This window comes from Stegastes partitus, unplaced genomic scaffold (assembly GCF_000690725.1).
Source record: "Stegastes partitus isolate 25-593 unplaced genomic scaffold, Stegastes_partitus-1.0.2 Scaffold24, whole genome shotgun sequence".
Lineage (NCBI taxonomy): Eukaryota > Metazoa > Chordata > Actinopteri > Pomacentridae > Stegastes > Stegastes partitus.
The window spans coordinates 315597-330671 of NW_007577755.1; the positions used below are offsets into that span (position 1 = coordinate 315597).

General features: G+C 40.1%; 2 protein-coding genes across 2 annotated transcripts in view; one reads left to right on the top strand and one right to left on the bottom strand.

Annotated features, from left to right (window-relative positions):
* eps8l3b (EPS8 signaling adaptor L3b) overlaps positions 1-8193 on the top strand; it is a 9836-nt gene extending 1643 nt beyond the window's left edge. The window contains exons 5-19 of the mRNA XM_008296722.1: positions 436-585; positions 729-820; positions 916-1049; positions 2587-2696; positions 2835-2967; positions 3075-3151; positions 3311-3385; positions 3469-3614; positions 4797-4992; positions 5414-5454; positions 5574-5667; positions 6597-6713; positions 7403-7491; positions 7607-7739; positions 7816-8193. Coding sequence (XP_008294944.1) covers positions 436-585; positions 729-820; positions 916-1049; positions 2587-2696; positions 2835-2967; positions 3075-3151; positions 3311-3385; positions 3469-3614; positions 4797-4992; positions 5414-5454; positions 5574-5667; positions 6597-6713; positions 7403-7491; positions 7607-7739; positions 7816-7857 — 1629 coding nt within the window. The 3' untranslated portion in view covers positions 7858-8193. The remainder of the gene's footprint in view (positions 1-435; positions 586-728; positions 821-915; positions 1050-2586; positions 2697-2834; positions 2968-3074; positions 3152-3310; positions 3386-3468; positions 3615-4796; positions 4993-5413; positions 5455-5573; positions 5668-6596; positions 6714-7402; positions 7492-7606; positions 7740-7815) is intronic.
* Positions 8194-9716: 1523 nt separating this feature from the next.
* LOC103367824 (glutathione S-transferase Mu 3-like) lies at positions 9717-14495 on the bottom strand. The gene is made up of 8 exons (XM_008295976.1): positions 14342-14495; positions 11826-11901; positions 11670-11734; positions 11501-11582; positions 11216-11313; positions 11044-11139; positions 10338-10448; positions 9717-10068 (listed from the first exon to the last, which is right to left on the bottom strand). The coding sequence occupies exons 1-8, from the start codon at positions 14369-14371 to the stop codon at positions 9979-9981; spliced, it is 648 nt and encodes a 215-aa protein (XP_008294198.1). The 5' UTR covers positions 14372-14495; the 3' UTR covers positions 9717-9978.
* Between the last annotated feature and the right edge of the window lie 580 nt (positions 14496-15075).

Sequence of the window (15075 nt, forward strand, 5' to 3'; positions counted from 1 at the left end):
GTGGAGCTTAGTTGATTTACAAAGACAGATTCTTGTAGAAACTGGAGGGATCTTGTGGCCGACATGCCACTGATTAAAAACTGAGCAGAAGAACCAAAAGTACACAGCAAAAGGTGATCAGTTAGCAAAATTACACAACCATGACTGTTTTAACTGCCATGTAACTATACCTTAAAATAACCGTACATCTTAACAGTAAATCCTGCTTAGATGTGTGTATTTGCAAAAGGATGGTGGCGACTTTGTCTGGAATCAAACTTATTTCTATCTTTATAACTACCATTGTCTCAGTCAACCAACATTCATCAAGATGGAGACAAGCATAAAGAGACCGACATTACAAAATATTAGAAATACGTTTGACTTCACTTTGATCTGCGTGCCAATATAAACTGTGTTCCATTAACTTGCGCTTGGTCAATCTTTATTCCTCAGTCGGAGCTGGAGGCGATGCCTTTCGGTTCCATCTTGCAAAGCAAAGCTGTGCTGAACAGCGGCGTCTACAACTCTGTGCTGACATTAACTGTGCAGGAACGGAGCAAACGCAACCACCAGGTCTACATGTTCCAGTGTGAGGAAACCGGGGTGAGTTACATTTCACGAGAACCGTCACTGATCTCTTGAGCTTTACTTTGGCCTAAAAGCCTCCAAAGAAGGGAGGATGTTAAAAACTATTATCATAAAAGCATGGATGTAGGCAATTGACTAAAAGCAGGTCTGTTTTACAGGCAGATGTCATTAAGAGTGATCTGGATAAGATCATCCAAAAAGGTGGAGGTGCTGATATGGAACCACCAAGCAGAGACCAGTACGACATCAGGTACGGTGTTAAAATACATGTGCAGACAGAGACAAAATCCCACTCATAGGAAAGCAGACAAAGGACTAATGTGGAAATCTGTTAATGTTTTGCAGGAGTCATCTCGGGAATATCATTGGTAACCATACTGCAGGAGGTTTCCGGAACCCTTCCCCCCGTCCTGTTCAGCGAGAGAGGACCCCGTCGCCACCGATTCATCCGCCCCCACAGTTTGGCAACAGAGAGCCAGGTACAGGCCCACAAAAAGTATATACCACCCTTGGAACTTTTCCTCGTTTATTGCGTTTTGCAGATGCAGCTTTGATCACAGTTACAGCACTGAGCCTGTGTGAATAGCCCTGCACATCTGGACACTGCAATTTACCCCATTTTTCTTTGTAAAACTACTTAGGCTCTGTCAGTTTGTATGGGGATGGTGAGCGAACAGCTTTTTTCAAGTCCAGCCACAGATTGTTAATTGGATTGAGAACCTTATTGACTTTAAAGCTATTTCCATGTAGTTTTGGATGTATGCTTCAGGTAATTGTCTTACTGGAAAACAAGTCTTCTCCCAAGTCGCAGTTCTCTTGCAGAGTGCCTCAGGTTGTCCTCTAGCATTTCACTATACTTTGCTGCATTCTTTTTACCTTCTTGCTTTACAAACTTGCTGCTGAGAAGCATCACCACAACATGATGCTGCCACCACCATGCTTCTTGGTGGGGATTGTTTGTAATGATGACCAGTGTTTGGTGACTGCCAAACATAGCATCTAATCTGATGGACAAAAAGTCCAATTTTGATCTAATCGGAGCAAAAAAAACCCCTCTTCCAGATGACTACAGAGCCTCCCACATGCCTTCTGGTGAACTCTAAGTCTATATTTAAAATAATTTTTTTTGCAGTAGCTTTCGCTTTGTCACTCTCCCATGAAGCTTGTACTGTTTAAGAATAGGCAAAGTCTCCTACTTCTCGGTTGCTGAAACTTGTAACTCCTTCAGTCAAAGGTGTCTTAGTGGCCTCATTCAATATTCTCTTCATTACATAGCCATTCCATGTTTGAGGATGGTCTGCTCTCGGCAGACTTACGCATGTGCCATATTCCTTCCATCCCCTATAATGGATTCACTTGTGCTCCGAGGGATATTTAGTGACTTGGAAACTGTCTTGACCTATTCCCTTTTAACATATTTACTTGGAGTGTTTGTTTTTCTTCATGGTGTAGCTTTATCCAGGAGTGACAGGAACCTTCCTGATTTAGGTGTCTTTATACTACAACACCTTGAGACACGTTCACTGCGCTTAGTGATCTCTATTTCACTAATTGTGTGACTTTGAGCACTGATTGACTGTACTTGTGTTGAATAAAGTAGGTCACTTTAAACGGAATGAATACTTACGCGATCACTTTTTTATATATTTTATATTTTTGATTAACTGACATGACTTTGTAGTAATCTGTTTAATTCTGCCTTTAAAATGAAAGAGATTTTTTCGGGTGAAAATTCTTTCCCAAAAATTAAATTGACAAATTGAGATTAAATTGAAAATTTCAAGAGGGTTGAATACTTTTTATAGGTGTTGTACATTGGAGTTGTATCAATAATAATAATAATAAGCATACACAATCTTTCTTATCTACAACTGACTGACTGGAACATTTGTAATTTCCTCAATAAAACTATACATCGATGTGTTCTCGGCAAATAAGCTATAAACTCAGACAAGTGCATTTTACACTGTCGACATCCTCTTAAATTCTTTTCCTCTTTTCTCTGTTTCCAATCAGTTCATAGGCCTCTACCACGAGTCCACAGCCCACCAGAAGAATTTTTTCCCCATCCTGACCATAATGAACTACAGGATGCTCATGACAAGGCTGAAGCAGACAGGAAAACGGTCAGTGCTGCCATCGTTAGAGGGTTATATCAATCAATAATAAATGAAAATTGACTAATTATGTGTCTCATCTTAAGGAGAAACCTGTTCGTTCATGCTTCTGTTTCACATAGTTTTATTTCATTCTGCTTTCTTCAGGACATTTTAAACCATGTTATAAACGACATGGAGATCTTCATGGACAAACTGTCGGCTGTATTTAATGCACCTCAACCGCAAGAGGACAAGAAGAAGAAGGGCTTGCTCAAGATGAATAACTCAAAAAAAAAAGGTAGTGTTCTTGACTAGTTTGTCTTTACAGAATAGTGCCTATAGGTACAGAGCATAGACTCTTTCTTACAGATGTCTGTGAAGTGTTTAACTTTATCTCTCCTGCAGCACCAGTTCAAACATTGCCGCCGATAGAGGAATATGTCTCCTGTCTTCAGAAAATCAAATTTGGATTCAATCTGCTGGTAAATACTTGTTCGGTTAAATGTCCCAACAGATTATATACTGACGACTCAAGTGTTTTTATTTGTGAAGAATTTGGCTGAGAGCTCGATTGTGTCGACTGGTATGCATAATTGTAGCCAAAAAAACACTGGACTGAAAACCTCTTTGTTATATAACAGGGCCAGCTGGATGGGACACTGAGCGGCCCCACTGCTGCCGACTACGTGCACATCTTCTTCACTTGTTTAGGCATGGTAAGCTTTTCTTAGTCTGTATTCTGGTTATTTCCAGTCATTGTCGCTCTGCTATACTAAGGTGCGGCGTTACTTTTCCACAGATTGTTCCTACATATTCCACAGAAGTGCCTCCCAGTGTGATCTCTCCCCTGCTGACGGATGCGGCCTTGGGGCTGCTCAATCAGGTCGTCAGCCCGGTGGAAGACCACTTGTGGAGATCTCTGGGAGATTGTTGGAATATCTCCAGGTAGGGCAGCCTTTATAGTCCTCTGACACTTACGCAAGTCGGATGACCTTCTCATGACCAGAACTCTGATTGTAAAAGCACCTATACCTGCCCTGGCACGCCTTAACTTGGGGCGTAGTGCAGCTGTTTGCTGATACGTAAATACAGAGTCAGAGTTAAAGCTGCATTCATGACATATGGGGAAAAAAATGTTAGATAGCTGTGTTTTAATTTGATTTAAAATGATAAATTCTACTTAAGATTCAAAATTTGGCAACAGACAACAAGGAACTACTGCAGGTTACATGCCCTTGATCATCTGATAATAAACTGTATTGCCAAAATACTGTATATATCTGCCTTTTAGTAGGAATAAACATCAGCCTAAGGGATTTTCCACAAACCCAGCAACCCAAAAGTTTTTCTCGTTTACTGTAGGCTGTGAACTGAATTAGTGAATGAGTTATTTACCATGACTGAACCATTAGATGTACGGCTTTTGTAAACTCATTTGAATTTCTTTTGGAGAGTTTGATAAGAGGATTAATTCCTCACTCATGTCTATCCGTTTAATGTGAAACTACTTGGCTGCCTTGGTCAGAAAATAAAACAATCTGCAGTCAGAAAGTTACGGCCAAGCAACACGTGGACACTCTTAATGGAGACTAGTTGTCAAACCACAGCTTGTCGTTCTTCACCCTTTGGTTCCATGTTGATCGGTGAGCTTTGGAGATGCCTGTAGGTAGATTTTTTTTTTCAACCTTTGGACACTTGTAGGATGGCTGTTTCTTCTTACTTCCGTCTTTATCTTAAGTCAAGCTATCAGTGTAATGGGCATACCTCTATATTTATTATATTTTACGGTACATAAGATAATTAATTTCATCTCTTTATTCCGTTGCCTTCAGGAGGTCAATGTTTGTATTGTGGCTAATAAAGCAGAAAGACAAGGGCACTGTAAAGCTAATATAGACACTTTATGACTTGTTTATTTATCACAAAGTGTTAATATTAAACCATGTTATCTTACACTGTAGGCTTTCCTCATAGTGTGCAGACCTACTGTATACGTGTTAATGGTAGTGTTATTCTGATTCTTGTTACTGAACCACGTCTCCATCTACCCTTCATCATTTCCAGTATGGTGCATACTTAGTCCATTTTACTTGGCTGACGATTTCTTGCTTTCCTGTTCCCTCGCAGGTCTCGATGGATGGGTGGTGATGTGCCACCTTACGTCCCACAGTTCTACGATGGCTGGCAGCCACCGGCACCCATCTACATGCCTCCCTCGGTTTCTTCTCAGAGCCGTCCAATGAGCAGGGCCAACAGCCAGCGCTTCCCTCCTGTCCGGCAGGAGGTTGAACGATACACACCTGAAATCCCGCCTCCAAACAGGGTATCCATCAAATTATGTGTCTTATGCTGTTGTGTGAACAGCTTCAGCAATGTTTGGGACTGTGTTTATAGAGAAATTAGGTACCTGTCGAGGCCGCACACCCAGCTGTCGCTCTGTTAGTGCTTCCATATGGTAGATTACAGTGCTAATGATCGAACCCTGTTGTTTTCACACCGCAGTAACAATTACTCATTAGCTGATGTTGACAGTAGCTGAAATTATATTATCACCACTGAAAAGGATTGACAGCTTTTCTAAGTGGCTTTCACAGTTATAATCACTGCAACCATCTGGCATTTAGTTAGCACCTCTCAATATGACAGTTTTCAAAGCAACAGGAGAATAAAAATAACTTCAGTGAGGCTGTTAACGAAAGGTTTGTACTCATTTTCACCACCATGTATTTTTATGCCTTTTACAGCCTGTGGCCAACGGTTCATGGAGTCCTCCGCCACCATCATAGTAAGCATTATTACACAGCAGGAAATACTGCTTCATTATCACATTTATGGCCAATATTTCGACCCTGTGCTTGATTCTGGATGCTTTGTTTCAAGAGTGTTTCTCTGCTGCTGTTTCAGCCCCCACGAGCAACCGATGTCAATGCGCGTCATTTACACCTTCATGGCCAGGAACAACCAAGAGCTGAGTGTTTTGAAGGATGAGGTGGTGCAGGTGAGATGGCAAAGGTCTTATGGTAATGATCTGACCCAGAAATACAAGATTTCTTCTTGTATTATCCAGCACAGTGCAAAGATTGCTTGTAGCTGTAGATAAAAGTCCTAGAAGATTTACTTTTTGCTATACAAACCACTGTGTCACCTCAGTAAAATGTGACAATTTAGAATGACAGGTTCAGAATTTACTGGCTTCGGAGTCGGATTTGGATTTTGGCATCGGCCACCACTGACGGAAGCTGTCACAGAATGGTGGCCAAAAATTGTCCTGAAGGCAACTTGGCTACAGTCATTTGCTTGCTCTTGGACAGCATGAACTGCAAAAAAGAAAAGAAAAATATGGTACAGATGTGGTCGCATCCATTGGAAGCTGCAGCAGATTATCCTTCACCCAGTGTGTTGACCAGTGGTACAATGAAAACTTATGTAGAGCAAGAATCTAGCGATACATATCATGATACAAGAGTTAAATTCAAAATATCGTGATATATCATTATGTATTGTCGTTCTTCATCTAATTTTGGGAAAATCATGAATCCTAAAACCTGAGAAAAAAAGGTCTACTTTGTCCTGCAGTGACAACAGGGATGAGATCTGCATTCATCACAGTTCCTCTAAAATCCAACACTTCTTTTTTGCTATACTTTTTTTTTGCAATCTAAGCAATGCACGTAGACTATTAGCTGACAATAGAGGGTTGCAATTATTCAGTGATACAATACAAATGTGGCCTCTGAGATGCCTCCAGCAGACACAGGAACTGAAGCAGCTGATGTCCAGTCTTAATGATCTCCTAAATATTCAGCCTGCGTTAGTTCTGAAAGGCTTTAATCAAATTCAAGTTTGTTTATTTACCACTGTCACAATCTTAGCTGTCATTACTGTCAACATTAGCATTCAGGTACTTGAAAGCATTTTCTTTTACAGGTGATCCAGAAATCTAAGCAATGGTGGACTGTTCGCAACGTACAAGGTGAGGAAGGTCACGTTCCTCAGAATGTTTTGGAGCCGATGGATGGTACCCAACCCATGGATGACCTACCGGTGAGTTAAGTGGTAGCCTACCTGATTTCCCATGTCACACCCCTTTGACGGAAATTATAACTCAGTGTAAGCCCAAGTCGACCACTTTTCTCTGTGTTTACATATATTTAATAAACATGATGACGTATACAATCATAGAACTTAAAATCATTTTTAGGAGAACTGTACTAGTCATATATACGTATAAGAAAAGGCCATATGGGTCAGTATGTTAAGTCTGACAAGAAGCTTTAGGAAGGATGTTCTGCTAGACCTCCATGCATCATTGGTAGGAGCCATTCTGCCATTTTCAGCATTCAGATCACAAGCTGTACCGAAAACAACGATTCTATGGGATTTGAATATAAATAAAAAGCCTACAAAGATGATGGCACACAATGTGGCGATGCAGATCATGACAGGAGGTGAGAATCAGCTGATAATCAAACTCTGGGGAGACCTGTGATGCACACTGAGCTGTTTACATGATCTTATTTAAGTTGCTGCTTTCTGCAACAGCTTCAGCTGACGTCTAAACCAGCTCAGTTTGTTGCAGGCGACTGTGTGTTTTGTACAAAAAAGATTGAAGATCCCAGACTCGGATTTAGTTTTCCTTTTCTCAAATGTGCTCTGGTTATTTGGTGTAAGAGTGATTCATGGAGTGTGGTGGCCAGATCAGAAATTCACCACACCTTTACACTCCCTCACAGCGGGACAATCGCAGCGCTGTGTCACTGGACATGAACTCCTCTCCTGCAGAGGTGAAGGCCTGGCTTGAGTCCAGAGGTTTCTCCAGAATGTGAGTATTCCACAGAGAGAGACACTGGGAACCCCACGATGTTTGCACAGGAAATAAGAGTTGCACTGCATGTATTAAAGTGGATATTTTTTGTTTCGTGCCTTCTCTTAAACAGCACCGTCAAAAGCCTCGGCGTGCTGACAGGAAAACTTCTCCTGGAAATGACTAGAGATGAAATAAGAGCTGTGTGTCCAGAAGAAGGAGCAAAGGTCTTCTTCCAGCTTCAGGGCATCAGGACATCAATTGAAGTAGGTGATTCGTTATAGGATATGGACACACACCTAACTAGAGCACATGACTAAAATTTCATCCTGTTCTCTGCAGCTGGCCAGTGAACCACCAAGGCTGTATCACGGTCGCTACTAACAACCACAACTCCAATCCATCCGATTCTTTTCTCTTGAATTTCCATCCACGGATCAACGTCTACAGTGTCAACATTAATCCTACTTTCAGCATGAATTGAACTACATCCGATGCTGATTACTTTATTTCAGGGAAAGCACTTCTAGAGTGAGACTTTCACATGTTTCATAATTTATAAACTTATGCAGTAATTGTCATTTACTCTGGAATTAATTTTGTACTGTAACTGATTTTACTCATCATGTATTCTTTTTAAGTAAACTGTATAGTTTTCCTGACTTTGATTAACCCTCTTCAGGACTTTTGGGGTCTTTTGGACGTCAGGCCATTTGGTTTAGGTGACAGGCATTTTTTTTTTTAAAGATTTTTAAATATAAAAAGAGGGACATTTGTCGTGCATTTGGAACCAAAAATACGTCAACTTATCAGAAAATGTATTTAACATAGTATAAACATCTGTGATGAACACCAACAAGTATTTTGCTCATATTCTTTCTTGGGGTTCAATGGATCCCGAAAGACCTTCTACGTATGGCAACATGAAAGTCCTGAATTGGGTTAAATACAAAAATATGTAGATATTTATGATCCAACCAATTTTGTTTCCATCTTATCAACCATATTGAGTGTCATGAGATATACAGCTGTGAACAAAATTTTTCAAACACTTGTAAAGACCATGTATATCATGGCAGTCTTGAGTTTCCAGTGAATCCTGTAACTCTGAATTTTCCATGATGAAACTGTTGAAGCACATCTGTCTTTGTCACATAAAAAACAGTCATACATTCAGGGTTTTTTTTCATTGATTTATTATAGTTTTTCTGGAAATAGGATGAAATCTGCTGGATCAAAAATGTACATACAGAAATGCTAACGTTTGGTTAAATGTCCTTTGACTATTTTCACCTCAACTGAATGCTTTTGAAAACTGACCACAAGTTTTATAAGTATCTTTGACCACATCTCTTGACAGAATTGGTACAGTTAAACAAAATTTGTGGACTTTTGGACACATATTTGTTTTTCCACCACAGTCCACAGGTTTTTGATGGGGTTTAAGTCAGGACTTTGGGGAGGCCAGTCTAAAACCCTAATTCTAGCCACTTTTAAAGTGTATTTGGGATTACTGGCTTGTTGGAACACCCAACTGTGTCCAAGAACAAACCTTCTGGCTGATGATTTTAGGTTTTCCTGAAGAATGTGAAGGTAATCCTTCTTCATTATTATTCCATTTACTTTGTGTAAAGCACCAGTTCAAGTGGCAGCAAAACAACCTTAGAGCATCATACTGCCACCACCATGCGTGATGGTAGGTTTGGTGTTCTTGGTATTAAAAGCCTCACTATCTGTCCAAATATATTTCTGGTCAAGTTTGGCCAAATAATTCAATTTTTATTTCATCTGACCACAGAAATTCTCCTGAAGGCTGTTTCCTGTCTATATAAACAGCAGCAAACTTCAGTCAAGCTTTAATATACTGATTCTATAGGAAAGGCTTCCTTATTGCACAGCAGCCACAAAGCCCATGGCAACACTAAAACACACTGTCATATTTCCATAAGACCTTCAAAAAATCTATGACAGACACATAGGTTCCATAATAATAATAATAACAATAAATCAGTAATAGGAGTCATTGGAAACTCAGTGACTGCCATGATGAACATGGTTTTTATAAGTGTTTGTATACCTTTGTTCGTGATTGTATATACATATATTTTTCAAAAAGTACATTGCATTTTCTGCCTTTCTGCTGCATTTAACTTATACCCTCAGTATTTTTTCATCAGTGTTTTCATTTGTGATTTGATGTGCAAAATGTGGTGGTAAAATTGAATCTCGAATGAAAAGAAACAGTCAGTACAAGATTTATTTTATTTGTCAAAAATCAGTTTCAAATGTAACAAGTGATAAGTGCTTTACTGGAATTAAAGTTTCACCTTTCACATTTTCAACACAATTTTGAAATCAAAACTATCCAAGTAGTTAACGGGTTATAAAAAGAAATGGTACAGACCAGCTTTTCTCTCATCCTGAATTTCCTGGTTACTGAGTTAGTTGCACTTGTGAAAATGGTTCTATTATTTCTCAAAGGCTTGAATGAACTGTTCTTCGGTCTTATTTGTTTCCCCACTTGGCCATCTTGTTGTTGACTGGAGACTTCATGAATTTGGTTGACTTCATGTAGGCAGCAATCTTGTCCAGAGCCTAAGATAAAACACAAAAGTATTATAGTTATAGTTAAAAAACCAACAACGAAACAACTCGGTTTCTTTAACATTTCATGGCAAGGCTACAACAGAAGTAACTCCGTTGATGCATCACTTACTCACAGACTTCATACAGATTGTCACAAGAATACAGAAGTAGTTAAAAAGGCTTCAGAGGAAGCGTCTATTTCCTGACTACAGCTTTGAGGTAGGTGTAGGTTCTAATCTTCTAATCTTGGTATTTGACACACAGCTGAACCGTCTCACCTCAAAACGGCTCAAAAAGTCTTTGAGCTTTTGGACATCATCCAGGCATTTCGGCTCAAACATCCTGTGCTGATCCAGCAGCTCGTACATAGTGAAGTCCACAAACGTGATCTGTTGTAAAGAAAAGTTACATTAACTTAACACACTGAATGCAACACAATGCAGACTTCAAAGCTGCTTCAATGAATAGTTTTATACGAACAATCAGACAAGAATTACAGAGAATTAGTCAGTTCTGCAGCTCTCAGATCATTGCTTTGGTTTCACTGCCTAAATAGTTCTGATCACTACAGTTTCTAGCTAATATATATATATGTATATATATATATATATATATTTCAGACAAATCACCAGCATCAAACAACACACAGACAACACTTGTGACATCTACCAGCAGCAACACTTAATACTACTTTGTGCCTCCTTTATGTGTCAGTCAACTGTCTGCTAACATGTTTGTGAAAACACTGTATACGACCAAAATATATGCAATTTCTGTCTTGTACCATAGAGTAGGTAGTAAGAAAACCTGATGAATCAGAATGTCTTTATTGTCATTGTACGGGAACAATGAAATTTAAAAGTGCCATCCTTAAGTGCATATTTAATAAATAATAAAAAATAAAACAAAAACAAACAAAAAATGTAAGATTAATGCAGCTTTATAAAAGAAAACACAGCTTCCAATGATTAGGTGCCAGCATACCTTGTCACCTGCAAACCACTTTCTGTCTCCCAAGAAATCGGAGAACTGCTTCAGTGTAGCTGGAAGCTTTTCAACATAACATGATCTCTGGGTATCCTGTTGTGAGAGACTGGCATTAGCGGAGACTCAAAGACGTCAAATAACATTAAATGCGACTTAACTAAACACCTACAAAGTTCATGTAGCAAAGGGTCACAAAGCCATTTCTGAAGTCCATGGCCTGGTTCTCAATGATGTCCACTCGGATCTTTTCATCCTCAGTTTCTCCGCCTGTTATCAGATCAGACAAGCAGGGAATTCAAATTTCTTTTTAAAAACGTGAACCCCCCCCCCCAGCTGTGGTTGTATTAGTTTGACACTTTGCCATAGAGTTAACAATTTATACAAGACTGAAGAAAACCTCCTGTATATCTTATCAACAAAATATTCATGTAGAGTAAACACACACAACACTTACACATGTTGTGCTTGCGAGCGATGTATCTCAGGATGGCGTTGCTCTGCATAATCCTCCTTTCTCCATCCACCAAGTAGGGCAGCTGTGGTGAGATGTTAACACCGTTATCAGGCGATGGTCTAAACTTGCTTCGCAATTAAATTAATATGCACATGTTGAACTTCCTTACATTGGGAAAGTCCAATCCAAGGCTGTTTTTGATTCCAAACCAGCAACTCTTGTCATAGTCTGGGCCTGTGTGAGAAAAATGTGGGTCACATGAATGAACCAGATCTTCAGGTAAAATGACACTTATGTCTGTATGTCGTTTGAAATGATAAATTACCTTCACCACAGGAAAAAAGCTTTTCCTTGTACTCTGTGCCGGTGTACTCCAGCAGGAGGCGGATGGGCTGGGCAAGCTGCATGAGTGTCCATGAATCAGTGAGAGGGGAGGGAGAGGGAGAGAGTGAGAGAGAGAGAGTGAGAGAAGTTTAATATTAACACATTTAAGGTTTAAAGCTGCATCAGACACGGCCTGTCATTTGTTCTTATTATTATCAGATAATGAGGAAAATGAGGGAAGTGGCAACTTTCCCCCCTTGATGACATAAATACCACTTCATATACAAGCAGTTGTGTTTTATATGCTAAAAAACTAGTTGATAAATTGAGTCAGTTCACAAATTAGTTGTACAAAAGAAAAATTAGAATTGCTTGACAGCTACAACAGACACAAATGTTAGATTCTGTGTTTTATTGTCAACTGATTTGAATCGACACATTGTTAAAGTGCATTTTGTGTGAACAACAATCACATAAATACAAGCGACTTATCCGGTACCATTATGTTACTGTTAAATTCTAAGTTTGCATTTTGTTTTTCCAGTATATGCCTCATGATGATCTGTGATGTTACCATTCGTTATATAGTACATTTAAAAACAGGAAGTGAGCTAAAGTCATTTCCAAAAGAGAAATAAGGGTATTATGACATACATCACATACCATACCACAGGTTTAGATTGCATGAAGGCTCGTAGTTAGTTAACCATTTAGAGACTTGAACTTTGACCAGTTGAACAATCTGTGTGCACAAGTGTCTTCCAAGTGAATCCTGTCAGTCTCTAACAGTATGCAACAAAAGTGACTACACCCCATGTGTGCAATCTCCTTTAAATGTCAAATAATCCCAAATTGCATCACATCAGAGGAACTGCGTCATTTTACGAGCTGACATGTATTTTTTTTGCCGTTTATCCCAGCTGCAAGGATATGTCTATGAAGTGACCTGTTAACTCCAGAACTTTCAGTTTTTTGAACTATGGGCTGTGTTTAAATGCACGTCTGCATCATGGCTCCACATGGAAAAGAATTTTCAAAGGGAATTTTAAAAAAATTAAATTTGATCTTAAGTCTCCTAAAGTAATGAAAGGGGACCAACTAAATAACAGTTGGCAGGAGTTATAGCACGAGTCATAGGACTACTAATAAGAGTTGCTGTGGCCATTCTCCTAAAATGATACCACCATTATCACAATCTATCTCTAAAAAACACATGGGCGAGTGCTTCAGACGTGGCACAGGAGCTATCGATGAAAATTTGTGTCTCTGTGAAGGAAAGGTCATAATATCAGCCTCAATGGGTGGGGACCAAGAAAGAAAGCCCTGCTTTGCCATTTGGTACAAAACTACAGGATTAGACTTTGCTAAAGAAGATTAAAAGTATTCCTGATGAAAATTGGGAGCACATTCTTTGAGCAGATAAGACCAAAATGAGGGTGTTGGGCTCAGATGTGGTCCAGCATCTTGGCCAGGATTACTACAGTAAATGCACGGTCCCAACAGTGAAGCACGGAGGTGGAAGTATCATGATATGAGGCCACATGAGTACTAAAGGTGCTTGGGGGGATAACATTTACGATGAACAGCTGTGGATTTATCAAAATACTGGCTGACAATATGACTCCCAGTCTGCAAAAGCTTGGCAGGAGAGGAATATTCCAGCATGTTAATGATTTAAAGCACACTGCAATAAATCACACAAGAGATACTGAAGAAAGTGAAAACCACGATCTGGCCAAGAACGGTGCCTGACTCACATCCAACAGAGCATGTACAGAGAAAAGCAGAGCAGCCCAGCAAGTCACAGATTAATAAATGGTCTTTGCAGAATTGCATAACATCTGTGCAACATGTGCGTGCTCCATGAAGCGCACAAGAAGTACTGAAAAAGAGGAGATCTAAAGCTTAGTGGTGAGTAACTTTCGTTGCATGAAGCTCCTACTGTGGAGGTTGTAGGATGAGAAATGTAAACTTACGTAAGAGCACATAGCTCGTGTTCAACGTGATGCACCCATTGAGGAGGTGCAGCTTTGAATGATTCGACTTTGCACAATGAACAGTAGTGGTGCTAGTTTCTTTGTTTTTTTGTTGTACACTGGAAACGAAGTATGAGAGTGGAAATGTAAGCTTATTGTGCAAAGTGTGTCCCACGTAACTAACTCTGGCTCAACTACAGAGAGCAGCTCAATGCATCCGAATAACGTTAAACTGAAGTTAGAAATGTTAGCAAACATTTAGCTGATGGAAATGCTAAACCCGTCTGGAATGATGAAGATAACGGACACCTGGAGCTCGGCCACGCGGAGCAGCGCTTACATAACATCTTAGCTACCGTTAAACGCTCCTTATGCACTTAGAAAACTCTTGTCTAATTTAACTTAAACCCCAGGAAAAGCTGCAGACGGTGCTATCGGCGGTGAGGGGAGCTGCTCGACCCGCGGTTCGGGGCTGCAGTTAGCGGCCGCCGCGCTGCGAACAACCGGTGTGTTAGCAAACAAGCAAAACGGCTAAACTCACCCCGCGGATGTCCCAGTAAGCAAGTTCCATGGCTGAGACGGTTTTCGGGACCAAATGTGGCTGTAGACAAGAGAAGTGGAGCCGCTGGACGGAGAGGGAGAGAGACGGTTAACTGACGCGGGGTCTCCGGTGGGTTATGAAGGAGACGGGCGGAGCAGGTGGGCGGGGACAACCGGCTCAACCTGATGTCCTGAACGGTGCTTTTTGTTTTTTTTTTCTTTTGTGCTTGTTGCTCTCTGCATGGCCTGAGAGCGTGAATAAGCATATCTGGAGCATAGATCAACTCCCTGACACAAAAGATGTAAATGACTGACACTAGGTGCTGAATGAAAACCCTAGTTGTGTGCAAAACATGCTGCGTCAAGCAGAGGAAGAATGACGCTGCAACTTTGGACTTGACCTTGACACTGATGGGTCAATCATATCTGACAGGTTGTTTAGAAGATGTGTTATTGCACGTCTTATCCATCTGATGAGGTGTTAGTAGTTCACTTCTGTCACCCGTCACAGTCACATGAGGACCAGATGACTGCAAACTAGACACTCAGACCTGCACAGTCATTGAAGTCGCTTTTCCAGATTTCCTTTCTGCAAATTAAGAAAAAAAGGAGAGGAATGATGATTATTGTTGCAGCACTTGCGTTAATGTAATTCAATAAACATGAGATTTATTGCATGCTGAATTATTATCAGTTTCTCAGTTCAGTGTTTATTTCAAGTATCTATAATCAGAC